This window comes from Ammospiza nelsoni, chromosome 31 (genome assembly GCF_027579445.1).
Source record: "Ammospiza nelsoni isolate bAmmNel1 chromosome 31, bAmmNel1.pri, whole genome shotgun sequence".
In the NCBI taxonomy this organism is placed as follows: Eukaryota; Metazoa; Chordata; class Aves; order Passeriformes; family Passerellidae; genus Ammospiza; species Ammospiza nelsoni.
Genome location: NC_080663.1, coordinates 1,729,136 through 1,756,898, shown reverse-complemented (window position 1 = coordinate 1,756,898; position 27,763 = coordinate 1,729,136). Strand labels below are relative to the sequence as shown.

General features: G+C 53.4%; 1 protein-coding gene, 1 long non-coding RNA gene and 1 pseudogene across 3 annotated transcripts; 1 reads left to right on the top strand and 2 right to left on the bottom strand.

The window, feature by feature from the left end:
* Positions 1-11,721: 11,721 nt before the first annotated feature.
* On the bottom strand, positions 11,722-14,167 carry LOC132085624 (uncharacterized). The gene is made up of 2 exons (XR_009420249.1): positions 14,004-14,167; positions 11,722-11,969 (listed from the first exon to the last, which is right to left on the bottom strand). It is a non-coding gene; the product is annotated as an uncharacterized LOC132085624 (long non-coding RNA).
* Positions 14,168-14,369: 202 nt separating this feature from the next.
* Positions 14,370-19,799, top strand: LOC132085592 (class I histocompatibility antigen, F10 alpha chain-like; annotated as a pseudogene).
* A 1,209-nt stretch (positions 19,800-21,008) lies between these two features.
* Positions 21,009-24,451, bottom strand: LOC132085566 (uncharacterized). Of its 2 annotated transcripts, none has more exons than XM_059491024.1 (3): positions 24,211-24,451; positions 22,955-23,962; positions 21,009-22,765 (listed from the first exon to the last, which is right to left on the bottom strand). In XM_059491024.1, the coding sequence occupies exons 2-3, from the start codon at positions 23,876-23,878 to the stop codon at positions 21,896-21,898; spliced, it is 1,794 nt and encodes a 597-aa protein (XP_059347007.1). In that variant the 5' UTR covers positions 23,879-23,962; positions 24,211-24,451; the 3' UTR covers positions 21,009-21,895. The 2 variants fall into 2 exon arrangements, with proteins under 2 accessions (XP_059347007.1, XP_059347006.1); XM_059491023.1 differs by having other exon boundaries at positions 24,233-24,451.
* Between the last annotated feature and the right edge of the window lie 3,312 nt (positions 24,452-27,763).

Genomic DNA, 27,763 nt, shown 5'->3' with positions numbered 1-27,763 from the left:
AGCAGTGCGTGCGATGCTTCTGGCAGGGACTCGCGGAGAAGGCACGGAACGCGACCGGATATTCGGACCCTGCTGGGATCGGTAAAAACTCGCCCCCGCCATGTGCGTTTAATGGTGCCGAACCACGTGGCGAGGGCGGAAGAGAAGAGGGGGAAAAGGACGGAAATGCAGTCAGCCTGCTTAACAACGCATGCACGGGCGAGCGGGGAGACGGGGCGGCCCCCGCGGTAGAGTGCAAAACCAACCAGAGCGCTCTATCCAAATTAGGTCCTTATGGGGTAAGGACCTCCCCCGGCAGGAGGCGGGGGGACCTCAGGGGGAGGGAGCGGCACCACCCCCGAAGGGAGGAGCAGGGTCGAAGCCGCACAAAACGGCACGGAGCGCTGGAAGTGTACCGGCAGTCAGCTTCCGGCTCAGAGTCAAGTAACAGCTGCTCAGACAGCTCGGAAGAGCCGACCAAGTCTGGCTGGGACTCAGAAACCAAGACAGCAGAATTAATGCGGTTTCAAGCAAAACCGAATAAAGCTTTAAACAATATCGGGAAACAATCGCAACACAAACTCACTGATTGGGGAAAAATAAAAGCAGCTTGTGGGGACCGGGCACCGGCAGCCTCCATGCACGCTTTCCCGGGGGGGGTTGCCGGAGCGCGGGGGAACCAACAAAGGGCATATACCCCAGTTAACCCAAAAGAAGCCAAAGCGATTTCAGAAAAAGGGGCCAACTCAGCCGTAGTACCCACTCTTGAGCACGACCTTTCTAGCAATACCGATCTGCTCACTTTTGATATTATGCAAATAAGCTGCATGCTTTTTCATGGGGCGGGGTGGATTGTATTTAAGCAGGAGTGGCAGGACGACCGCGTTAGCCCAGGCTTCTGGGGAAGGACAGCAACTCAGCGAGCTGTCCCCAGCCGGCACAGCTTTCCCTGGCAGCACCCTCACTCCAAGCACGCCCGAGAGGGACCTGTAGGAGCTGCGGGAAGATACCTCGCTAGGGACTGTAGATCCCGGCCCCGGGGAAACGGGAGAGGGAGGGGGCGCGCGGGCCATGCTCAGCCTCCTCCCGCTGCGAATGCGAGACAGCCCATCTATGCCAACCCCCAGTGGGTCAGGGGACCCTCATACCCCATGCCCCCACAGGGAGCAGTCAATTTCGCATCCCCGCCAGCAGCACAATGGCAGAGTTATGCAGCACCCTCAGTACCCTCGCACCCCCCACCGCCACAAGCCGTGCCGGTGTCACAGGACCAGCAAGAGGCGCCCCAGAGCGGGATCCCTGGGTGGCCTTGGCGATGAGAATAGGGAAGGAGCCCCTGATGGTGTGGGGGACATGCTGCCTTTACGGCAGTCAGGATCCCCACGTCATAGGGCTCCAATTTTGGGCGGACACGGGATCAGACTGCATGATTTTTCCCCAAGCACATTGAGGAAGTCCCTCCAGTGAACGGAGTGGGAGGGCAGTCCCGGGCGTGGAAAAGCACACAGCTGGTGGCTTTAACACTTCACACAAAAAAGGGACCAGGAGTGTCAGCATCAGCAGCAGCCCTAATGTTGGAAGAAGCACTCTCCTCGCAACAGGGCACCGTGTCAGTCATCCACATCAACAGCCATGACCCAGTCAAAGGTTACTTCCAGATCGGCAACGACAAAGCGGATGCCGCAGCGAAAGGTGTCTGGACGTTGCAGGAAGCCCGTCAACTGCACGAGTCGCTCCACATCGGAGCCAAAGTACTGGCGAAGAGATGCGGAATCTCGACAGCGGACACAAAACATGTGGTGGCCACCTGCCCTCATTGCCAGAAGGTATCCCTATGGACCTGTGGGGCCAACCCGAGAGGTCTCAAGCCTTCAGAGATCTGGCAGTCGGACTTCACTTGGTGTGAACTGCTGAAGCCCCGAGCATGGCTTGCAGTGACAGTAGACACTTATAGCAGAACGATCATAGCCACACAGCACCCCAAAGAAAACTCCAAGGCCACAATTCAGCACTGGCTGACAGCCATGGCCTGGCTTGGTATCCCAAAACAGATCAAAACTGACAATGGTTCCAATTTCACTTCTAAACCAGCGCAAGAGTTCGCTTCAAAATAGGGCATCACATTAGTGCAAGGTATCCCATATAACAGTACCGGGCAGGCCATAGTCGAGAGAGCAAATCAGACCCTGAAAACCAAGATAGAAGTGTTGGTGAAAGCGGAGGGCTTTGCCAATGCCATTCCCCCAGGAGATCAGGCACGTATATTGGCAACCGCTTTGCTAGCACTGAATCACTTCCCTAGGGGAGATGAAACAAACAGTCCCGTTCAAAAACGCTGGGCCACTCGAACGCTAGAGGAGGGCCCGCAGGTTGTAATTAGAAACGAGCTAGGCGAATGGGAACGGGGCTGGAGGCTGATGCTCACGGGGCGAGGGTACGCAGCTGTCAAAAAGGACGGAAAAATCAGGTGGTGTCCACTTAAGTCAATCAAGCCCGACCTCCATAACGAGCAGAATGAGACTGATGAAAGTTGCGAGTTTCTGTTTACAGGACATGCTTGTGGGGCGTCCTCGTGACGCGTACATCCCCATTCCAGAGGAAAGTGACAGACCACCAAGCCGCCAGGCAGCCCCTGAGAGACCCACATGGGTGAGACCCAAGCATCAACGGTGTTTCTGTGTGATTTTGCTGTTGGGGCTTGTTGCCAGAGGGCAAGCCAGCCCAGATCACTACCCCCATCAGCCATTCAGGTGGGTCATGCAACACCTTAGTAGTGACAAGGTGCTCAGAGAAATCACCACACCAAACACCCCATCCTTCGTGCTCCGCATCACTGACCTGTTTCCAGGACAACCAAAGGTAGACCCCCATTCCCCACACGCCACACACATGTACCTATCCTACTGGTGCCCAGCTTCAAACCCTGGGAAAAGCTACTGCAATCACCCAGGGTGGGGACATTGTGGGCACTGGGGCTGCAGAACCATTGTTACAGATGCCAGACCGTCGGGGCCTGGGTGGGATTCACAAGAGCCTGAAAAATTCTTACAGTTCACCTAGGCACCCAGTGGCTGAAAAACACCCCCCTTTCTCCACGGAAACTTTTATCGAAACTGCCATAAAATCCCTAAATTTCGGAAATGCACAGACTATAACATGACAGTTTTGCAGTCAGATCACCCTAGTTGGGCCATAGGCAGAACGTGGACAGTAGTCCTTCAAGGGTCAAAAGAAAAGGTGAACGTGCGAACTATTGTCGGCACCCCGAGCGGTCGGACCCAACAAAGTGATTAAAAGCGTGCCGAAAGGGAAAACCCGACCCACCCCAAAGCCTTGCCCACAAGGGTTGCTGATATCCCGACTGGCCATGTGGAAGCCTTTCAGATAGGCCGCACAGCCGAGTCAGACTCAGACCCAATCCTTTGTATGTTAGAAGCTACCTTTCTATCCCTGAATGAATCCAACCCTAACCTAACCAAATCCTGCTGGCTTTGCTACGATGTCAAACCTCCCTTTTTACAAAGGAGTCGCTTTAAACACTCCCTTCAGTTACTCCACAGCAGATGCACCCAACCAATGTAGATGGGACACCCCTCGCAAAGGAATCACCCTGAGTCAAGTCACAGGCCAGGGCAGATGCTTTGGCAACGCAACCCTAGCTAGGCAGAAAGGCAACGTCTGCACCAAAGTTGTCAAACCCAAAGGGAAAAAAATAAGTAAGTAGTCCCATCCGCGTCTGAGATGTGGGTTTGCCAGCGATCTGGAGTGAGTCCCTGTGTGTTCCTTGCCAAATTCAATGACTCTAACGACTTTTGTGTCCAAGTTCTGATTGTTCCTAGATTCTGTACCACGCAGGTTAATAAGTGTACCACCTGTCCTGCCGCCTGCTCCGAGGTCACCACGCCCACTGCACCCAGGGGGGGTCCCAGCCATCCCATCCCCGGCTGCCCTGCCCGTGCCACCTGCGCTGGGCACCGCCGCTGCTGCCGGGCTCTCCCACCTGCCTTTGCTCTGCCGGCAGCTGCCGGATCAGCCGCCACCAGCCATGTGGGGGCTACCCACGCTCCGCCTCGGGCTTCACGGGAAGATCCCCCTCGGCCGATTCCAGCAGCAGACCCTGCCCACACTCCCACCGAGCCTCGGCGGGATATCCTCCACTGACCCCGTCCGGCTCTGAGTTACGTCCCCTTGGTAACCACAGCTCTGGCTGTCAAGAGAAATTTTCTCTCTCTCTAAAGGAAGCACCTTATCAAGACACTAGGAGCTCAGTTAAAAAGCAGCCCTCTCCAAATTCTTTCCCAAAACACGGGAGAAAGGCTATAGAAAGTAAAGAAGTGAAAGAGTTAGATGAAGGGATTGCTCTATTCCCGTTCAGAGAGGTTCCCATGGGAGGGATGCGCTGCCCCGCCCCGCAGGAGCCACCAGCGCCCCTGCCGGCCGTGCCCGGAACTGCACCCAAGGGCAAAGCGCCGCAGCCCAAAGGCCGGGACTGGGTCCGGGCTCTGTTTGCTGTCAGTGCCGCAGCTGTTGGTGTTTGTTTGCTTTATTATACACACTAGTAAAGAACTGGTATTCCTATTCCCATATCTTTGCCTGAGAGCCCCTTCATTTCACTACTCTAAAAACTAGAAAAGGGAGGGGGTTTGCATTTTCCATTCCAAGAGAGGCTTTTTCTGCCTTCCCGAGAAGACACCTCTCTTGTAAAGCAAGACAAGCACCCACAGGCACTGAGGGGGGCTGCAGGAGGGGCAGAAGAAGGCCCTGCAGCACTTGGGCACAAAGGCACAGCAGGTGAGTGCAAGAAGGGAGCAGCAAAAGGCCAAGCTGAAGGCAAAGGCCAGGGCACAGTTCCCACAGCCCCTGAGGGATCAACTCCAGGGCCCAAGGGGGCCCCAGCACCCAGGGCACGGCTCGGCCACAAGCACCTGGCAGAGGCATTGCCCTCCTCGGCAGGGGAGAGCCCACCCAAACAGCCCCTGGCAAGGAACCAGGGCTCCAGCTGCAGGGCACAAGGACACTGCAAGCACAGACAGCAGCACCCTCAGGACCAGCAACTCCACCCCTTGATGGACATGGATTGGCAGGGCTGTCACAGCTCCCATCACACCAGGGACCCTCCACACTGAAGCCCCTGAGAACATTCAGGGTGGGTCTGCATTGAGAGGAGGCATTTCCTGATGGACACAGGGGCCTCTCAATCAACTCTGAATCTTAGACCTCAAGGGGAAGGGAAATGAGTGGGAAAGATGAGCAGGTATGATTTGTTCAACTACTATTAGAAGCTGTGGGGGATAGGTTTGAAAGAAATGAATTTCTTTTTCTTCCTCCTGTGATTGTAATTAAATAGGAAGGAATTTGAGAGCTGGATTTATATACTGTAAAAGGGTTACAGAGGTTAAATTTGTTCTACCTTTGTGCCAAAATCTTACAAGGCCCATGCTGAAGTGAACCCCAAAGTGTGGGCAGCCCCAGGGAAATAGGGAAAATTAGATATGGAGCCTGTACAAATTACTTTAAAGCAACCAGGACAAGCAATACCCTGTTCCAAGAGAGGGAAGGAAGGGCTCACAGCCTGGGATTGAGTCCCTGTTAAAGGCAGGGCTTTTGGAGCCAAGGATGTCTCCCCACAACACTCCTATCCTGACAGTCAACAAACTGGATGGATGGACAGGAGGAGGAAACACAGAATTTTCAAGTGTTAAAATGAAGGTTACCTGAGGCGGCTGGCCTGGGCCTTCCAGACAGAGAAAAAGAATTTGAGTTACAGGTGGATGTTAAACAGGGTCTTGCCAAAGGAATTCTTGTGCTAAAATATTTAACTCTATATAGGATCTCCTACAGTTCAAGTCTGGCCTCAAGTTAAAGGTCTGACAACCAAAAGAGCCTCTAAATGGATGAGCAGGGCTGGCTATTACAGTATGAAACTTGCTCAGTGGCACAGGAGGATTTAGAACTGAGGACAGGGAAAGGGTTTAACCCAGCCTCCTGTTTGAACAGCCTGGAGAGGGGCTGGCAAGGAACCCAAGACTGCACTCAAGGGACAGAGCTCCAGACCCAGGCTGGAACAGATTGATGGGACATTCCCTGGCCTGAGGGAGAAAATGTGTTTGTGGATGGCTCTGCAAGGACAGCAGAAGGGAAAAGAGCTACAAGACAGGCTGTTATTAAGGAAGGGGAATCAGACACAGCACAGGTCACCGCCCCATGCTCAGCGCAACCCATGGAGCTGTGGGTGCTTGTGAGAGCCTGGCACTGAAATGCCCTGAGCAGGAAGGCTTCAGCATCTTCTGCTTACACCATGGCACCTAACAGGGGGGCAAAAGCAATTCTCACTGCTTCAGCAACCACTGGAGCAGATATCAAGGGATATTCTCCCACAGGAAGCTGGGCTGGCACACAGCCTGCCCTGGCACTTTGCTGCTGCCAACACCCAGCCAGGACATCGGCTCCTGCCCAAGGAGTGCAAAGCAGCACCACTGGTGGCCAAGGGGCCCATGCCAAGTGTCCCTGAGGCCAGAAACAGCCGCCAGCACAGCTCAACACGGGGGGACCCCTCAGCCTGGCCTCAAGGGCTCTGAAGCCCCGGAGATTTGCACTTCCCGCCCGCAGCAGGAGGATGGGAGGCCGCCCCTGAGCCTGCCCTGAAGGCAACGCAGCAGCAGCCAGGGCTCCACAGCGGGCCAAGCCCCTGCACCTGCCCACAGATCCTCGCCTGGAATCCTCTGCAATCCTGGCCACCCTCCTCTGCCATCTCCAGCCACTGGGGCCAAGCCTTGCTGCCACTGCTGCAGCTTCAGCGCTGCCTGGGCCTGCACTGCCACAGCTGCTGGGGAACACCACGGCACAATTCCACTCTGGGGCTCACTGACACCCACACTCTGGGCTGCCTGCCATTGCACTGCTGCAAAATGTACTGATTTCGGTTCCTTTAAACCTTATTTCTCTACCCAGGCTTGGTTTGTATTTGCCTTGGGGAAAGGAATTTTAAAGGTTTTATTTAAGGGGTGTTACACCACTCAATAGAGATGAGTTTAACACCTGAACAGACTGGGAACAGCACAAAAGACACCCACAGAGATAACGACCAGCAACAAAACATCAACATTGCCCAGCAGCAGAAAGAGAAGCTTCATTCCAGGCAGCCTCCAGAGGAGCTTTAGAAATGCAAATGAACACTGCTGGGCAAAGTGTGGACAATGCACCTGGGTCTCTTGCCCGGGGCAGGAATTGGGCTGATTTCCTCTGCCCCTCACCCCAAGCTCTGCCTGCTGGCACTGATGGAATTTGCACAGCTCAAGGCAGAGCCCAGGGGGAGGATATCTGACCCTGCAACAGAAACCGGTGAAGCTGCAAAGGGAAACAGCAAATGCAGAATGTTGGGAAAACTTCACTATAAACAAATGGGGGGAATCATCCCTCTGCCCACTCCAACATGTGCTGTCACTGTCTGTGTTACATAGGGTATATTAGAGCACTGGGGATTTTTTGCTACCAAATATTCAGGGAAATCAGTTGGGAATCCAAGGATTTGATGATTTAATTAGAGAAAGGCAGTCAATTGATGCAGCCCTGGCTGGAGAGAGCAGCCAAAAATGGGGAAAAGATGAACGGCCAGCAGAACAAATCCTACAGCACCATGGACCAGCCCCTGGGAACTCGAACCAATTCATATCAGGAGCCACAGAATCCATTTCTCATTTCAATGGCATCATTAGATTACAAGCTGCCCTCGCAATAACCAACCAAACAGCTCCAGCTCCTGACCTTCCTGCTGACCAACCCACTGAAATGAGGAACACAACACTTAACCATGGGATGGGATCAGACCATCTGTTAGCAGAAAAATAGGGGTTTGTGGAAAATTAAATGTCTCAAACTGCTGTTGGCAAAGAGATGACAAAGGAAACGTGGTGAAAAACAAAACAACAACGGAAACAAGAAAGCAGCTCATGTATTGGTCCAAACGTGGAAAGGATGGGAATGGGACACGGTTTTGTGGCTCCCTGGCAGACCATGGGTTAAACGAATGCTCTTTCTCCTCTGATGTGCTACTGCAACTCTCATCTTTAGACCATGCTCCACACCTTGAGAGTGCAGCTCATTCAGCAGCTGAGCGAGGGGCCGGGACTTGTAGATAAGGAAGTAAGGGACGAAATCACCAGCTTCAATAAATGTTACTAATTAAAATGGACTGCTGCTCACAGAAAGTCCCGCTAAATTCCTGAACTTCCAGAAGAGGAAAGACTTAACAGAGCCGTGAATATCGGCTGTTATACAAAAGTGGGGGTGCACATTAACGAGGACATGCAGTTGGCGGATCGGGAGGTCTGAACCTTCCAAGTACCTCAGCCAGTGGGCAAAGGGAGAGGGAGATGTGGCCGCGAAAATGAGGATAAAAAGGAGGCTGCGAACTACAACAATGGCAGAGAGCGCACGGCAAATGCCCCACGGCCTCTCCCTCTGCTCAGCAATAAAGTCACTTTTACAGGACTCCTCTGTCTCCTCTGCGCACAGAAACCTCCGGCCACGGCAATTTCCCCGCACAGCCCCGGGCACGGGGCAGCCCCCTCTGTCCCAGCCACAGCAACCGGGCCGAGCCAGCGCTGCTCCGCCAGCGGCTCCTGCCGAGGCTGCGGCCGCAAGGAGACCGCGGGCAGCCGCTCCCGCAGCGCCCTCACGCCAGCGGCAACACGCGCCGGACACGGCACAACGAACCCGCCCGAGCCCCCTGCCGCCACCGAGGCCCGCAGCCAGCCCCGAGCCCCCGCACAACCCAGCGCGGCTCCCACCTGCGCTGCGGCCGCCTCCCAGCTCCGCCGCCGCCTCACCGCGCTCCGGCCGCTGCCGCCGCTCACGGGCCCGCACACACGCTCCGACAATGGCGCCGCTGCCCAGCCACGGCCGCCCTCAGCCCGCCACCGGGGCCCTGCTCCACCCCGCTCCCACCAATCAGCGCGCCACAACCGCAACTGACGGCACCATCCCCCAATCGCAGCCAGGGGCGGGCTCTGCACACGGCACAGCCCCGCCCCGCGCTCTCAGGGCCCCCCGGGCTGCGTGAGGGCGGAGCCGGAGCTGAGGAGCAGCCCTGGAACGGGCCCGGCCCCGAGGGGATTGAGCTGAAAACACAAACAAACTTCTCCGCACCTCCCGCCACGGCTTTCCCCTGCGGCTCCGGTGGCTCCGGCTCCGAGGAAAGCCCTCAGTTTTCCTGCCCCTAATTAGGCGCATTAGTGCACCGCTTTAATTTACCACAAGAAAAGGAAAACTGCCCAAAGCTCTGTAGATGAGTGGGGGAAGGGAGCGATTTCTGACAGAAAACTCCAAAATCTCAGACCAGAATAATGAGAACTAAGTGAAGACCCTGAAATCCACTTTTCCTCCCATGCCTCCATTGTGAAAAACACCCATCACTTTAAAAAATAATTTAAAGTTTAATAGTAATAAAATTGTCGTAAAAATAGTAATATAATTAGAGTAATAAAAATTTGAACAATTGAGATTAGGACAATACGAGACAATAAGAAAAAAGTTACGGAGGACCGGGTACCTTTTCTGGGCAAAATAAGCCCGAAAAACGACACCCATTAACAGAGGATTAACCCTTAAAAGCAATAGCCTGTTGCATATTCATACACCTCATACATGATGCATAAATTCCATTCAAACAAAGGATTCTGTCTGGTCAGTGTCAGCTTCTGCCTCCTAATCCTCAGCGGCGTCTTCATGGCTGAGCAAGGCGGGAAGAAGTTCCTTTCTTCTGGTAAGAGAGCAGTAAATTCTCTTTCTCTGAAAGATTTAGGTGTCCTGTGGCTGCTATCTGGTGCAAGAACCTCATTCATTTCTTAAAAAAGTATCCCACATACATAGTTCCTACCTTAACTAGAAAACTGCATTTACCACACTGTTAAAATGTTGATACTGCCCTATTAATCACTACAACAAAATACATATAGTATTTTATATCTGCATAGAGACATATAATATGCACTTTTCACACTGCCAAGGTAAAGGGATTCCTTTAATCTGTCTAACCACAAATAAAATAAATAAAAAGGCTGTCTCTGTTACAGCAAAAAATCTGATATGCCCACAAACACCACAAATGGGGGCGGGGGGAATTCCTGGAATTCTTTTAATTTGCTTTAATGCACATAAATCACCACACTAGTTTTTCCACATAAAATGCTGCACTTGTTGCAAACAAAATCTTAAAATCTCACAGAGCTATACAGTCCCAAGAATCAAATTACCACGATGCAGCCGAAAAAACCACACAGCTCTCCTGTACCTCAAATCTTGGGAATCAACTTATAACAAGCTGTCTCTATTACAGCTCTGACAACCCACAAACACCAGTTTAAGTTAAAACCCTTCTAAAAGGGTGGCTTAACCCTCTTGACTCAGGCTCAAGCTTAATACACAGCTAAACACAGATGACACACAACAAAAATTACCAGTTTGTTACAATTGTAACTTTTACACAATAGTCAGCAAAATCTCACACTACACCAGATGAATCCAAAGTTGCATCTTTGCAAACTCCACAAGGACAGGGACCACAAAGGCACTGTGTTACAGCGTTTGATCCTCGCCTCCCAGGTCCCACAGGCAAAGGATTGGTTAACACCTGAACACAAAGCCTTATAAAGACTGGTTATACTCAAACACCAGGTGTCACAGTGAATGCTGCTACCCAAAACTAGAAAGTTCACACACACAAACTCACTGTGAAAGGGGTATTTCTTTCCACACACACAAACTCAGTTATAACAACCTTAGACCAGCATTTGCCCTTACGACTGCTAGCCCCAGTTGGTGGCAAACTAAAGTCTCTATGGTGAAACAAATGGCAGCACCAAAAGCCCGAGCTCAGTACAACAGTTCAACAACTCTTTCTGCTGGCAACCAGATTTCAACTGCAACTTCAGCTTGCAAGCACACTACAGAGGCACAAATTGCACATGGACATCTCCCATGACTTACCAAAGGGCCTCTCCTGACCACACCTTACCGGTCACTGTTTAAAACTGTCTCAATTTTTAAACATACCATTTTGTCTGGAGTTTTAGTAGTCAGGGGTCCTTGTCTGCTGCTGGATGAACAGTCTGTGCAGCAGAGCCCACTCTTCCAGGAATATCCTGGGGGTGCTGTTGCAGAATGCGGCCTTTGTCGGGGATGAGCCATTTGTCAGGTGCAGGGAAAACTCGGGGCTCAATGTGAGTCAACAGCAAGTTCCATTTATTGAAGAGAGCATCAGACACTTATACAGCAAGTAATAAGCTTATGAATATTCTGTAAGCCAAGCGAACTATTGGTTAAACTATACCATCAACTCTTCCTCATTCCTTTGGGCCTACATTCTCTAGTTCCCACATCTCTCTGTCCACTTGTTATCATACCCAGCTAGGCCCAAGGACACGCTATCTTGCAGGTGCAAAAACTCCAACTAGCTGTGTTCAGTACTTTCCGAACTCCTGGTCGGCTAACAAGCGAATGTCTATGTGACTTCTGTCATGTAGCCATTTCTCCACAGGATGCACCAAGGGGGTCCATGACCTGAGCTGGTCTCACAGCCCAGCAGAGCCTCCTCCTGGCTGGCTTTGTAACTGAATCATTAAAACTGAGGATCATGGACAAAGTCTCTCTAACTAGTCAAAAGTTAGAAAGTTGCATGTTTATTACACTGGTGGGCAGCCCAGGGGAGTCATTCTCAAAATGCATGACCGCACTGCATAAGGATTTTTGCCTTCTGTTTATTTCCCAAAATAATACATATACATAACCCCAGCACCTCCCATCCCCGCGTTGTATTAAAATGAAGTTATTAGTCCTTCACGCGTGCGCAATTCTTCTCTTGAATTGGGTCGGTGGTCTCAAATTGGGCCAGTGGTCCCAGGGATGAAGTCAGGAAGGTCTTCATCAGGTGCTGGGCATTGTTCTACTGGTTTCAGTATGTTCCTATAATGGTTCACTTGCTCCACTTCTTTCTACAAATGAGCTCATAATATAACAATTAGCTTTAGCTTAAGCATCCAATAATCATTAACCTAACACTGGTGTACCTAACTTCAACATTAATTGGTTCTAACACTCAGCTAAAATCCTAACCCTTTAAAATCATGATTCAGCAGGACTTAGCTGTCGTAGGAAGGGGACCAGGACACCAGGTGGTTCATCACAGGTCCAGTTTATTAAAGAAAGCATCAAACACTTATACAGCAAATAATAAGCTCATGAATATTCTGTAAGGCAAGCAATCTATTGGTTAAACTATACCATGAACTCTTCTTCATTCCTCAGGGGTTACATCTCTCTTTTCTCATGTCTCTCACTATTAGTTATCATACTGCAGCTAGGCTCAAGGATACACTATCTAGCAGGTGCAGAACTTGGAATTAGCCACGGCTTTGTACTTTTCCAGTCTGTAGTCAGGTAAATTTCCCAACACTTAGCAAAACATAAGATGTGAAAAAGGCTTTTGTGTAACTAAAAACAGTGTAAGGCCATCCACTGACCAGCCTGTCCAAGTAATAAGATAACCGTGACACAAAGCAGAGCACCAGAGGACAATTAGACAATACCATGTTAAAATTAGGGAGGCCATACTGCATCCTTATCAGAGGATGTGAAACAGCAGGATGGAGACACAAAAAGAAATAAAATATATTGACCTGACACACAGGATGTTGTGCAGATAAGCTGGAGTGTGAAGAAGTCAAAGAAAGAACTTCCCAAAACATCAGAAAGTTCACAAGAATTTTTGAATAATGCATGAAACACATGAATGTGCATATATCTCAGCAATGTAAAGGTATAAAGATAACATGGTCTGTGTACACCCCTGTGTTCTTTGGCTGTTTGCCAAGAGCACTCCAGCGCATGGGAGGGGGGGCGGAAATATCGTCCTTTTCTGGATTATTATTGTTATTGTTATTATTCTTATTCTCATTGTTATTACTACTATTACTATTACTATTGCTATTACTATTACTATTAAACTTTTAAAAACTCTAAGCAGTGAATTTTGTTTTTCCCACCCTGAACAGGATCAGGACCCCCCTGAGTCCCCCATTCCTGTGAACAAGGACCCCCTGCACTGGATCCCAGCCAGGCCCTTATCTAGCACCGGGACCCCCCCAAACCCTGATTCCCAGGAAGGGACTCCCCCTGAACCCCCATTCCAGGGTACCAGGACCCCACTGCATGCCCTTATTCAACACCAGGACCCCTGTTCACCCCCATATCCGGGACTGGAACCCTCCCAAAGCCTCCATTCTCAGGCACAGGGACCCCCCTGCACCCCCTTATCTGTGGATATATCTTATCTGTGAATATATGTATTGTTATAACAGCAATAAGAATACAACAACTGAAATGTAGTGAGAGTCCTATGTGTTACGTAAGTGGGTCCTAGCTATTCTAAATGAGTCACAGCTGCGAAGTCCTTGGTCGGGCAGCAGCTGTGGCTCGTAAAGATAGCCGGGATAAAAGGGGTGGGTCGAGAGCCCAGGAGGAGCCCCTAAGAAGATGCATGAAGAACTGTGCTGCAGAGAAAACAGCTTGCTACAGTATGGGACTTGAGAAATATGAATAACAACAAGAATGAAACACTTATCCAGCACAGGGAACCCCTGCACCCACTTATCCATCACCGGGATCCCCCTGCTTGCCCTCATCCAGCCCGGGGATCCCCCTGCACCCCCTTATCCAGCTCCAATACCCCCCCGCACCCCCTTTTCCTGGACCCCCCCTCCTGCCTTCCCCATTGCCCTCACCCATCACCTTCCTCAACACCCCCTTTCCTGGGCACAGGGACTCCCTGGAACCCCCATTGCCCTCACCCCCCATTCCTAGGCAAAAGGACCCCCTGAACCTCCGTTCCTGGGCAGGGGGACCTCGCTGCACCCCCTTATCCGTGACTGGGACCCCTCCTAGACCCCCTTCACGTGTTCTGGGACCCCCCGCACCCCTCTCCGGGCCTCCCGCCCTTCCCAGACCCCAGACCCGCCCTTTTCCTTCACCTTTGCACCCCCAGATCTCCCAAATTTCCGGATCCCCCCAGTTCTCCCCTCCAGGCGCTTCCTTAAGGGGGTCCCAGGGGTTCCCAGGTGGTTCTCAGAGGGCTCCAGGGCGGTCGCAGCGGGATCCAGAGGGATTCTCTGCAAATCCCCCGGCCCCTCCTCGCCCCGCCCTCCTCGCCCCGCCCTCCTCGCCCCGCCCTCCTCGGTCCCTTTCGCTTCCGCGTCCCAACCTGCGAGACCGGGATCTGCCCGGTGACCGGTGACGTCACTGACAGATCGGGCTGCCATTGACAGGCAGGAGACAGCGGGGCCAATGGCGGGGCCGGAGGCGGCTGTGGGAGCCGGGCCATGGCTGGGGCGGGGCCGCGGCCGAGCAGCGCCATGGCTCCAGCGCTGGGTCTGGGGCTGCTCTGGGGGCTCCTGGGGGACCCGGGAGGCGCGACCAAAGGTGAGTGGGAACCCCGAAACCGGGAACCCCCTGAGCGTCCATTTGCGGGCACCGGGACCCTCCTGAACTTCTGTTATTGGGCACAGGAATCCCCCATTGCCCCATTTTGGGTCCTCTATCCCCTCCCCCAAACCGGGACCCCCTGTACCCCCTCATCTGGCACCGGGACTGCCCTGAACCCCATTCTTGGGCAGGGAAACCCTCCTGAACCCCCATTCTCGGGCATCAGAATCTACTGAGCCCCCATTCCTGAGCACGGGCACCCCTTGAGCGCCCATTTCTGTGCACGGGGACCCCTCTGTGCCCCCTTCCCCAGCACCGGAACCCCGTGAAACTCCTTTTTCTGAGACCCACCTGAACCCCGAATTCTGGGAAAAGAATCACCTGAACTTCCATTCTTGGCAGGGAAATCCCCCTGCACCCCCTTATCTGGCCCAGGGACCCACCGCATCTCCCAGTCCCTTGGATCAGGATCCCTTTGAACCCCGAATAACGACGGGGGAACCCCCCTGAACCCCCATTCCTGGGCACTGAGACATCCCTGAATCTCCATGTCCAGGTGCAAGGACCCCCCTGCACCCCTGATCCGGGACTGGGATCTCCCCGCACCCCCATCAGTGCTCCGGGACCCCCTGCACCCCCATTCCCGGCCATCCCGGCCTTCCCAGACCCCAGACCCGCCCTTTTCCTCGGCTTTTGCACCCCCAGATCTCCCGAATCTCTGCGTCCTCCCAGTTCTCTATTCCCGGCGCTTCCTGGAAGGGGTTCCAGGGGTCCCAGAGGGTCCTAGGGGTCCCAGGGGGTCTCAGCGAGGATCCAGTGGGATCCAGATGAATTCCCTGGAATTCCCCTTTTCCCCGTCTCATTTTTCCGTCTCCCGAGCTGCGTCCCCGGGATCTGCCCGCCTCTCCCAGCCTCAGACCCCCCTTTCTGTGACCCAGGGACCCCTGAACCCCCATCCCTGCCTTTCCCAGCTCCCAGACCCCACTGCCCTCAACACCGGGGACCCCTGGACCCCCTTTCCTGGGCACAGGGATCCCCTGGAACCCCCATCCCACTCTCCCAGTCCCTGCACCACCCCCTCCCCCTTCTGAGCCCCTATTCCTGGACACCAGGACCCCCTGCAGGCCCTTTCCTGTCCATCCCACCTCTCCCACCCTGCACACCCTTTCCTTGGCCCCAGGATCCCCAAACCCCTTCCCAGCTCTCCCAGTTCCCCTTTCATTGATCCATGATCCCCTCAACCCCCCAAATCTCCGTGTCCCCCCAGTTCTCCACTCCCTGCATTACCTGCACGTGGCGGTGTCAGAGCCCAGCCCGGGGATCCCCCAGTACATGCAAATGGGGTTCGTGGATGGGATCCCCTTTGTGCGCTACGACAGCGAGCAGGGCCGGCTGGAGCCGCTGACGCAGTGGATGAAGGATGGAATCGAGCCAGGATTTTGGGAGTGGCAGACCCGGAACAGTATGAGGAACCAGCACATTGATGCCAAGAACCTGGAGACACTGCAGGAGCGATACAACCAGAGCGGAGGTGAGTGGGGGGATCTGTGGGGGTGGGATGGGACTGGGGGGATGGGATGGGATCTATAGGTGTCGGATGTGGATTCATGGGATTCAAGTGGTTGAAATGGGGATCCATTAGGCTAGGATTGGATATCTTGTGATCCATGGATTGGGATGTGGATCCATGCAGCTGGGATGGGAACTGTGGGGCTGGGATAGAAACTGTAGGGCTGAGATGGGGACCCATGGGGCTGGGATGGGATCTGTGGGGCTAGGATAGGAATTGTAGGGCTGGAATGTGCATCCATGGGGCTGGGATGGGATCTATAGGTTACGAATGTGGATTCACAGAGCTCCAAGTGGCTGAAATGGGGATGCATTAGGCTGGGATGGGATATCTTGTGATCCATGGGGCTGGGATGGGATCTGTGAAGCTGGGATGGGACCTGTGGGCTTGGGTTGGAATCTGTGGAGTTAGGATTTGCATCCATGGGGCTCCAAGGAGCTGGGATGAGGCTCTGTGGGTCTCCATCAGACTCTGGGGCTCCATGGGGCTGGAATGGGGCTCTGTGGGGCTGGGACACAATTCCATGGGTCTCTGTGGATACAATCCCTCCAGGTCTCCACACGAGGTTGCGAGTTTCTGGCTGTGACCTCCTGTCCGATGGGAGCATCCGTGGATCCCACCGGAATGCCTACGATGGGCGAGATTTAATTTCCTTTGACCTGGAATCCAGGAGATTTGTGGCGGCCGACAGCGTTGGTGAGATCATCAGGAGGCGCTGGGAGTAGGATGGGACCGTGGCTGAGTATTGGATGAATTACTTGAAGCACGAATGCCCCGAATGGCTCCAGAAATACATCAGATACGGGCAGAAGGAGCTGGAGCGCAAAGGTGGGAGCAGAATTTCTGTGGGGATTTGGGGATAGGGGACTTGGGAACACAGTAATTCCTGTGGGAATTCTATGGATACATCTCATCTCCAGTGAGAATTCCATGGGTAGATCTCACTCTCATGCCGTTCCTGTGGGAATTCCATAGGTAGAACTCACCCCAGTCCCACTCTCATGGAATTCCAATGATGTCTATCACCATTATCCTATTCCAGAGCCCCCTGATGTCCATGTGTCTGGAAAAGAGGAACACAAGATGCTGATCCTGTCCTGCCACGCGTATGGATTCTACCCCAACACCATCGCAGTCAGCTGGATGAAGGGGGGTGAAACCTTGGATCAGGAGACGGAGTGGGGCGGGATCGTTCCCAACAGCGACGGCACCTTCCACACCTGGGCCAGGATCGAGGCGCTGCCGGAGGAGCGGGAGCAGTACCGGTGCAGGGTGGAGCATCCCGGACTGCCAGAGCCTGGGATCTTCGCTTGGGGTGAGGCTGGGAATGTGGGGATTGGGAATTTGGAATTCCCAAATGGGCATCCCCCTCCCCTCCTCACTATTCCGCGTTTCCCAGAGCCGACATCTGGCGGGAATCTCACTGTGGTGGTCTCTGTGTCCATCATCACTGCCATCCTCATCCTCATTGTCGTCATCGGATTTGGCGTCTGGAAGCTCCAATCCGGTAACACACGGGATGGGGGTCGGGAAGGGACACGGATCCACCCGGCACTGTTCTGGGAATCCTGTGCCACCAACGCTGATCCCACTTTGTTTCCACAGGGAGGAGGGACAGGAATGGATACAACCCAGCAGCTGGTGAGTTCCAATGGTGGATCCAGCTCTGGATCCCCTCTGTGCAGATCCCAGGATGGGTCCAGGGGTTAATCCCAGTGTGTGATCTGTGCTGGAATCTCTTGGATCTTCTCTTTCTGCAGGAAGGGACATGGGAACCAACAGCTTCAGCACAGGTATGGAGCAGGATCGGGGTGGGATTCCAGAGGGGGATTGGGGCAGGATGGATGGACTGGGATCAGGGAAGGATTCTGGATCAGGGCAGGGGTCCATGCAGAGTGGGATCAGGGGGAATTGTAGAGTGGGACTGGGGCTGGATTCTGGAGCAGGATTAGGTGGGATGGATGGAGCAGGATCGGTCCAGGATGGATAGAGTGAGATCAGGGAAGGATTCCAGTTCTGAATTGGGTGGGATGGATGGAGCAGGACTGTGGCAGGATTTGAGTAGGATCATGTGGGATCCTGGAGTAGCTCCTGCTCTGCATGGACTCCAGTCAGGTCTACCCTGTGGAATGGGTACAGGGACAGGGTGACACCATGACCTTCTCTCATCCTGGCAGGAATCGCTGCCTGAGTGATCCATGGAGCTGGATCCGGCCCCTTCCCTCTTCCCAGGAAAGCTGAGAGCTGCCACCAGAGCTGATCCTGCTGCTCCCACCCACCCCACAGGTCTTTCTAACAGATCCATTTCCAGTTTTCCATTTCCCAGTGTTTTAAAGGCAAGAACCACAAATATTTACAATGCTTTAGTTCTGGTGTGAAATTATCCTGCTTTGGGCAATAAATCTACTTGTGGCAATAAATCCTGCTTTGGGCAATGTCCTGGATTGTCATGCAAATTGTATTCTATTTACCATTTGTATGGCAGTTGTTTTCTGTTAAGTAGGCAGTTTTCCTTATCTCTTCTACAACCGGGGAGATATGTGTTGATAACAGGCTATTAATGTCACTGCCTGACTGATAAGAACTACAGCATCCCAGTGTGAGATGCTCCGCCCAGAGGGGAGAGCCAAGCATTCCTACCTGGATATAATCTTGAGGTTCTGGACCACCAGCATGGCTTTCTCCACTGCATCCCCAGAGAAACAGCAGCTGCTTCTCCTTCCACTGGATCTTAGAGGAAGACTGCACCTTTCTACAGGATCTCTGCTCCAACAGAACCACACCTGACACTCCAGGAGGACTGCAGCCACATTTCCAACGGGACTGCTACCAACAACCTGGCCAACAGGGTGTCAGGTTGTGTTCTGACTCTGTCAGTGTTGTTCTAGTGCACTGTATTGTTTATTTTATCTTTTTATTTTCTTGCCTAGTAAAGAACTGTTATTTTCTGCTCCCATATTTTTGCCGGAGGGTCTCTTAATTCCAAATTTATAGCAATTTGGAGGGGTGGGGAGGGTTTACATTCTCCATTTCAGGGGAGGCTCCTGCCTTCCTTAGCAGACTCCTGTCTTTCCAAACCAAGACAGATTTTGGCACCCAATGTGAAGCTCAAGGGCATAGAAACAAAAAGGGGATAACAGTTCTTGAGTAATCTAATTTTGTGTGCTGATACAGAAACCTTGTTAGGTGTCACCATGTGGTCCTAGTTTGGGTGGCATGTGACCATGGTTGTATTTGTCCCATTCGCACGCCCTCATCTAAACATAGGTCCTATAACCAAGGCTGTTGTCTGGTTTGCTTTACAGGTTAATAAGGTGAGGAATTAATGGATTTTTAACTTCCACTGGAAGGCAAGCACATGGATTCAGAGCTATCACACCCTTACTGTATGGGCCCATCAATGCCTTGCCCCATGACTCAGAGAAAACTCCCTCCAGGAGCCATTTCTGTTTGATGGGCAATCAAGGACCAATCATGACTCAGACCGATATCAGCCCATTGGGAGATGCTCTGCCCAGTGGGGAGGAGCTCAGCATCCCCACCTGGATATAATCCAGGCTTTGGGACAGAACACGCAGCCCTTACCCACTGGTTTCTAGAGGACAAGACCTGCCAGATCTTTTCTACGGGATCACCACATCAACAAGACCGTTTCATCTGGACTGCCACCACCACCCTAACTAGCAGGGTGTCCGGTTTAGTCAGTGGTTTCATTTTGTACTATTGCATGTATTTTTGGTTTTTTTCTCTTTTCCTAATAAATTGTATTTCTGACTTGGAGTCTCTCACTGGTTTTGCTTTCTAACAAGAACATAATTTTGGCACCCAAAGTGGGGCAGCAAGGTTTTTTCTCAAGAACCTGGTTACTCTGGGTGGGTAATGCAGAAGGACGGGGAAACCCCTTGTGTACCACAAAGAGACCTAATTTTAAGTGAGATCTGTGTGTAAGGTTTCATTCTGTATTTTAAATATATCAATATGTCTATACATCTATATATCTTTTATATACATTATTATGTGCATTATACATTTATATATCTTTTTCTTTTGTGTTTCATGTATTTTGGGGTTTTTTCCCTTTTTGTAAAAACTCTTATTTCTGACTTAGAGTCTCTCACTGGTTTTGCTTTCAAACCAGAACAACTGGCCACTGGCGATGGTTGTTTGGCTTGATTGACCAATTGGATCTGCGTGTGTGTTGTGACTGTCAGGCAAGGACCATGGGTTGTTCTTAGTAGTAAAGTATGGTATAACAAAGCGATTGATCAGCCTGCTGCAATCATGGAGTCAATGCTCATTATTCCCTGCTGGGGACCGCTGCTATGAAAGGGACTGATGATTTTTCTTTCAGCACTGGACAGTCCTTTTTCCAATGCCCCCATTTCTTACAGGATGCACTCTGGGCCTTCTCCAGAGGGGAAGCTTTCTTGGGTGACTTTTCCCGAGTTGCCTTCTTGCTAGGCTGGGATTAACTCTTTCAGTTGGGCCCCTGTCCCAAAATACCTTCCAGGCAACCTCCAGCAGTTTATCCATGTCTTGAACTCCCTTTATCTTTCGTCTTTTGAAGCCTGAACTACACAAAACAAAACCAGATGTGCTTTACCATCAACTGATTCAGAATCTAGATCAGAATATTTGATGGCAGATCTCTTCACCTGTTCAAAAATCAGTGGGTGATTCATCATAATTTTGCCTCAGTGGGTAAAACTTTGACTAATTTACAGTTTTAGAGACCCCATGTTTTAACCCACATTCCACGAGGCTTTGATATCATTTTAATTTTGCCATCTGCTTGGGTGTATTTGGATCCCACCCAGGGTTTCCAAGGGGAAATATCTCAGTGACAGCACCTTGAAGCAGCTCCCTCGCTGTGCTCCCCTCAAGGAACATTGAGGTGGATTTATTGACCACTTGTCCCTCAGTGGGGTCTGTGGTATTTGCTAGGTCCCCAGGATGAAGGAGGAACTGAGAATCTGACTCCATGTTCTTAGAAGGCTAATTTATTATTTTATGCTATTATTTTATATTACAGAATGCTATACTAAAACTCTACTAAAGAATAGAGAAAGGATACAGACAGAAGGCTTAACAAGAATGAATAATAAAAACTTGTGACTCCTTCCAGAGTCCCGACAGAGTTGGATGGTGATTGGTCATTAAGTAAAAACAATTCACATGTTGCATAAACAATCTCCAACCACATCCCAAAGCAGCAAAGCACAGAAGAAGCAAATCAGATAATTATTTTATTTTTTTCACTGAGGCTTCTCGGCTTCCCAGGAGAAGAATCCTGGGCAAAGAGGATTTTTTCAGAAAATATGGCAGTGACAATGGTCAAGTGACGTGTCTGACACAGACTTCAGATCAGCCCGGTGTGATTCATACAGAGGGCATTTATATATTTATTCATTCATTCATTTATTTATTCAATTATTCATTCATTTATTTAATTATTAATAGGCTGTATGGTGCACACATGAACTAAGAGATTATATTGCACCAACCAGCAGCTACAATGAATCATCGATAATCGATATTGGTATCAAATGCTGTATCAAATTGCTGGTGATCAATAACAATGTGTAGAAGGCAATACAAGAGTGCAAAAGGCAATTATTAAATTGCCATTTATGACCTGGCTGTGCTGCAGGCACAGTGGAAAGCTGGAAGCTACTGAGGGGACCCATACACCCCTGTCCCCTGTCCCTGACTGTCCCCAGAGTGTCCCTGAGTGTCCCCAGTGATGTCACCCCAGGAATTCCCATCAGGATTTGGGACAGTATCATTGAAAATTCCTAGAAAATTCCCCAAATCTGTCTCAAATACTGCACAAGGAGGGCACAGGTGACAGCAGCAATGTCCCTGATGACGTCAGTGCTCCCATGTGAAACTTTCCTGCAGCAGCCTCGGGATGTCCTTGATGGCTTTTTGGCACTGCTTGGCCACTGCACACCTGCCAGGGCCACCGGGGCCACCCCAGCCACCATAGGGACTCAAGAGGATGTTGTCGATGCCCCCAAGTGTCCCAAGCAGGTGATCCTTGGCCAGGCGGGTGCTGGCCTCCCACAGCCACTCAAACTTGGCCACTTTGGCTACCAAGGCCTGGAGGACATCAGGGGACGCCTCGTTTGTCCCCTTCAGGATGGCCTCGATGTCCCTGAGCCGCCACTCCATGTTCCAGTAGAACAAGGTGGCTCTGTCACATGTGGCCACCAAGCGCTGCAGCAGCCCCAGGGCCACCACTGCCCAACGTCCCCTCCTGGTGGCCGCCACAGCCTCTCCCATGGCCTCATTGGTGGCTGCCGCCACCTGGGCATCGTATGTGGCCATTTCCCTGGCCACTTCCTCCTTGTCCAGGGCCACCATCAGCTGCTGGTTCACGATTACCTTCCTGTGGTTGTCACGGAGCTTGGTGGCCTCCCTGGACAGCCAGTCCCAGCGGTCCACGAGCCTGGCCACCAACTCCCGCCAGGCCTTGGCCACAGCTCTCCCATTGGCCCAGGTGGTCCCAGGGGTGGCCCCAAGGGTGGCCAGGGCCTGGCCCAGGGAGGCAACACCAGGGTGGCCCAGAGAGGTGACATTGCCGTGGTTCAGGATTGCACGAAGGCTCCGGGTGAAGTTCTTCAGGTCCTCATGTAAGGAGTTTGGGGACTTGTCACTGTGTGGCCCAGTCATGGTGGCCAGCAGCTTGCCCAGGGTGGCCACCACGGCCACCAGCACCTGAAGGTGTGGAGGGGACACCTGTGGAGGAGACAGGGGAGGTGTCAGGGACCTGGTGGCACTATTGGCCTCCTGCGGTGGCCTCGGTGCCCTCAAGTAGTCCCCTCTGCCCTTCCGTCCCTTTGTCAGCGTCTTGTCCCCACTGCCACCTCCCCCCACCCCCCGTGTCCCCCCAGTGTCCCCTCTGTTCCCCTCTCCCCACCATCGCACCTCTTGGGGCTCCATGGTCACTGGGGATACATTGGGGACACTCTGGGGATGCTCTGGGGGTCGAAGGAGCCTTGGGATGTCCTCGATGGCTCTTTGACACCGCTCGGCCACCTCACAAGCACTGGGTCTGGCGCAACCACCGGTGAAATAGACCTTGATGAAGTCGTCAACTGCCCCCAGCAGGTGATCTTTGGCCAGGCGGGCATTGGCCTCCCACAGCTGCTCGGCCTGGGCCACCTTGGCCACCAAGCCCTTGAGGACATTGAGAGATGCCTCATTTATCCCCTTCAAGGCGGTCTTGGTGTTCCTGAGCAGGCGCAGCAGCTCCCGGGGGAACGCGGTGGCTTCGTCACATGCGGCCACCAAGCGCTCCAGCAGCCCCAAGGCCGTCTCCACCCGCTGTCTCACCATGGTGGCCCTTGTTGCCTCACTGGCAGTCAGCCTGGCCTCTCTCCTCACCTGGGCTCCATGCCCGGCCACCACCTTGGCCCTCTCCTCCCCGCCCAGGGCCTGACCCAGCTCCACCATGTTTTCCTGAGCTGTCCCATAATGTGCAGCCTTGTCCTGCAGCTCCCTGGCCCGGGCGGCGGCGGTGGCCACCCTGTCAGCCGCCTTGGTGGCCAAATCCCTGCAGGCCTTGCGGAGCTTGGTGGCTGCCCTGGCCAGCCGGACCCAGCTGTTCACAAGCGCAGACACCGACCACAGCCACTCACCAACCGCCAATCCCACAGGTAACAAGGTGGTCCCTGGGGTGCTCTTGTAGGCAGCCAGGGTCTGCCTCAGGGCGTTGAAAGGGCTATCATCATCGGAGGTGACATCTTGGGGCCACCAGGCGTTATCAATGCGGTGCAGGGTGACCCAGAGCTCCCTGGTGAAGAACTCCAGGTCCCAGTACAGGGACCATGGGGACCAGGGCTGCATCATCTCGTCCTGACTGCTCAGGGCGTCCAGCAGCTCACCCAGGATGGCCACCACGGTGACTTGTGGCTGCAGCAGGGCCGGGGACAGCTGGGGAGGGAAAAAGGAAGGTGTCAGGGACCTGGCGGCACTTACGGCCTCCTGGTGTGGCCCCCTGCCCCCGAAGGGCCCTTTTTGCCCCTCCCTGGAGGGCTCTGCTGCCCGTCTGTCCCTCCCTTGTTCCCGCTGCCACCCCTGCCACCTCCCTCGTAGCGTCTGGCACCCTCCTGCCCTCACTGCTGTCCCCTCTGCCACCTCCCCACCCGCCCCGGTATCCTTTCCCTCTTTCAGCAACGCACGTTTTCCCCCCTCCCGTCGCACCTCTTGGGGCTCCATGCTCACTGGGGACACCTTGGGGACGCTCCGCTGGCGAAGGAGCCCCGGCACCAACTCCGGCTCTGGCCCAGAACAGGCCCCGGGGTTGGCGCCGGGAAAAGGCGGAGCCGCCTCAGGAGGGGCCGGAAAAGGGGTTGGGCGAGGTGACGTCACCGCCCGCCCTTTCCAGTACCGCCCCTATCCATGGAAAGCGCCTGGATTTGGCCGTTTTGGTTAAATCCCAGGGGATTTAGGCTCTATAGGAGGGTACTTAGGCTCCATCCCCAGGGAATTTAGGCTCCATGCCACCATTTCTAGGCGGATTCATTTCGCCGTTCCCGGCTGGATTTACGAGGGAACGCGGAGGGTTGTGAGGAGCCCGCAGAGTTGCCCTCAACAAACAGGGCCGCGGTGCTTCTCTCGCGAGACCTCTGCCGAGAAGCCCCAAAGGTGGCGCGGACTAATCAGAAGCAGCGCCGGCCAGAAGTACTGGCAGAAGTTCCCGTTTCTTCGGCGTCGGCAGCTGCTTCCGGCGAATCCGCGGTGCATTGTGGGCATTGTGGTCCCCGTGGGGCCCAGCGCCGGCGGAGCGGGGCTGAGGCCGCGGGGCGGGGGGGGAGGGGGCGGGGCGGGAATCTGCGGGCGCCGAGGGAGCCCCGGGACCCCCCCCCGGCAGCGCGGGATGGGCGACAGCGACCGCGGTCAGCACCGGGAGCGGGGAGAGGGGGAGGGGCGATGAGGGGGGTTTGGAGGGGTTATGAAAGGATTGGGAGGGACTGAGGGAGAACTGGGGGTCCTGAGGGGATGTGGGGTGTCCTGAGGACGTTTGGGGAGATCGAGAGGGAGAACTGGGGGTCGTGAGGACATTTGGGGGCTCCTGAGGGGATTGGAGGGGTTGTGAGGGGGAAAGAGGGAGAATTTGGGATCCTGAGGGTATTTGGGGGGTCCTGAGGGGGTTTGGGGGGATGTGAGGGGGCTGAGGGGTTGTGAGGGTGTTTGGGACGTGGTGAGGGGATGTGGAGGGTCCTGGGGGAGAATTAGGTATCCTGAGGGGGTTTGTGGGGTTCTGAGGAGATCTGGGGGAGTCTTGAGGGGATATGGAGAACTCATGAGGAAATGTGGGGGGATTCTGAGGAGATTTTCGAGGGTCCTAAGGAGGATATGGGAGCCCTGCGGGGGACGTGGGGTACTGAGGGTAAATTGGAGGTTGTGAGGGCATTTGGGGGCATTCTGAGTGGGTTTGGGAGGATTTTGGGAGTTTCCGAATAGATTTGGGGCATCCTGAGGGAAGTTTGGAGCTCCCCGAGTGGATTTTGTGGGTCCCTGACTGGATTAGGAGTGATTTGGGGTTATTCTGGGGTCCCTGACTGGATTTTGCGGCATGTGGGGAATTTTGGGGTATTTTCAGATAATTTTGGGGTCCCTGACTGGATACTGGGAGGATTTGGAGTAATTTAGGAGTCTCTGATGGGATTCTGGGGTATTTTCAGGTGTTTTTGGGGTGAGTTTGGCCTTCAGACCAGATTTTGGGGTGCCTGCCCTGATTTTGGGATATTTTGGCATACCTGACTGCATTTTGGGGTATTTTCAGGTCATTTTGGGGCTCCTCACCAGATTTTGGCCATTTTGGGGTAATTTCATGGTCCCTGACCAGAGTTTGGGGATTTTTTTTGAATTTTTTTGGAGTAATTTTGTGATCTCTCACTAGAGTTTGGGTTTTTTTTGGGGTATTTTTGTAGGACAACAGGGGCAGGACGGTCGGGATGGAAAGACACAAGAGATCTCTGAAGCCAGGTCATGGAACTTGGGGTTTATTGCAAAGGGCCTGGGTGCAGGGCCCTGCTTGGAGCTGTCAGGCACTGCTGGAGCAGGCCTGAGAGAGGGAGTAGAGTGGTGTTATATTTGCCCAATTATCTCATCATCAAAAACACCAAACTATATTAAAGGTAGCAGCAATTTTCATTGAATAGCTTAGAATATATGAAATCGGATACACTTGAAATATTGACAATATAATTTGGTTAAAATAAGGGATAATTTGGTTCCAATAATAGCACATAAGCAAAAAAAAAAAAAAACAAACAGCGAGGGGTACGGAGTGCAGGGCCCTTGGACCCCTGTCACCTCACACGCGAGCCTGCCACGCAAAAATTCCCCCTTTTGTGCCATGTGTCAATGCCATCTCCTCCCATTTTCGAATCATCACACTTCTACCTCGGCCCTCATCACCACCTTCACGGCGCATGCTCCACCACTCGGTTTGGTGGTCACACCCGTCTTTGGGGGTCGTCACTGATGAAGGCCTCTCCTCTTCCTCGATGTCCTTTCATTCACCCTTGGGTTACACATGCGCACCAAGCCAGTATAATGTAAGCCAAAACGAACATAATATTCTATTTAAGTGTCAAAGCACTAAATCTCTTATAACTAGCATTTTCCTGGGACCCCACCAGATTTTCCTTTCTGTTAATTTTTAGTAACTGTTATCTCTTGCTTTTCCTTATATCCTTGAACATCTGCAGGAAAAAGGGGAGGGGGGGATGGAACCCGTCCTCTCCCTTTCTTTCTTGGAATTACACCTTTTAAGTGTTTTATTATTTCCAAATATTAATTACTATATCAATATTGATTACTGTTTCAATTTTGTCAGCACGAATCATACCTATTTTCCACACTTATCATGATCCTCCTCTGAGTTTTTGGAGTTTTCTGTCAGAAATCTCTCCCCTCCACAACTCATCCACAGGGCTTTGGGGCGGTTTTCCCTTTTTGGGGGAAATCAAAGCGATGCACTGATGCTCCTAATAAGGGGTAGGAGAAGTGAGGCTCCAGTTCTTCCCGCTGAGCCGGAGGCACCGGAGCCGCAATGCCGGGAAAGCCGTGGCGGAAGCTGCGGAGAAGTTTGTTGGTGTTTTCAGCTCAATCCCCTCGGGCCCGGGCCCGTTCCAGGGCTGTTCCTCAGCTCCGGCTCTGCCCTCACGCAGCCCGGGGGCCCCTGAGAGCGCGGGGCGGGGCTGTGCCGTGTGCAGAGCCCGCCCCTGGCTGGGATTGGGCGATGGTGCCGTCAGTCGTGGTTGTGGCGCGCTGATTGGTGGGAGCGGGGCGGAGCAGGGTCTCGGTGGCGGGCTGAGGGCGGCCGTGGCTGGGCAGCGGCGGCATTGTCGGAGCGTGTGTGCGGTGCCGTGAGCGGCGGCAGCGGCCGGAGCTCGGTGAGGCGGCGGCGGAGCTGGGAGGCGGCCGCAGCGCAGGTGGGAGCCGCGCTGGGTTGTGCGGGGCCTCGGGGCTGGGTGCGGGCCTCGGGGGCGGCAGGGGGCTCGGGCGGGTTCGTTGTGCCGTGTCCGGCGCGTGTTGCCGCTGGCGTGAGGGCGCTGCGGGAGCGGCTGCCCGCGGTCTCCTTGCGGCCGCTGCCTCGGCAGGAGCCGCTGCCGGAGCAGCGCTGGCTCGGCCCGGTTGCTGTGGCTGGGACAGAGGGGGCTGCCCCGTGCCCGGGGCTGTGCGGGGAAATTGCCGTGGCCGGAGGTTTCTGTGCCCAGAGGA

Bases quoted from the DNA above. Each gene is read 5' to 3' on its own strand.
- LOC132085566 (XM_059491023.1), bottom strand. The intron at 22,766-22,954 runs GTGCGATGGTGG...TCTCCTCCACAG, and splicing joins TGACCATGGAGCCCCAAGAG to GTGTCCCCTCCACACCTTCA.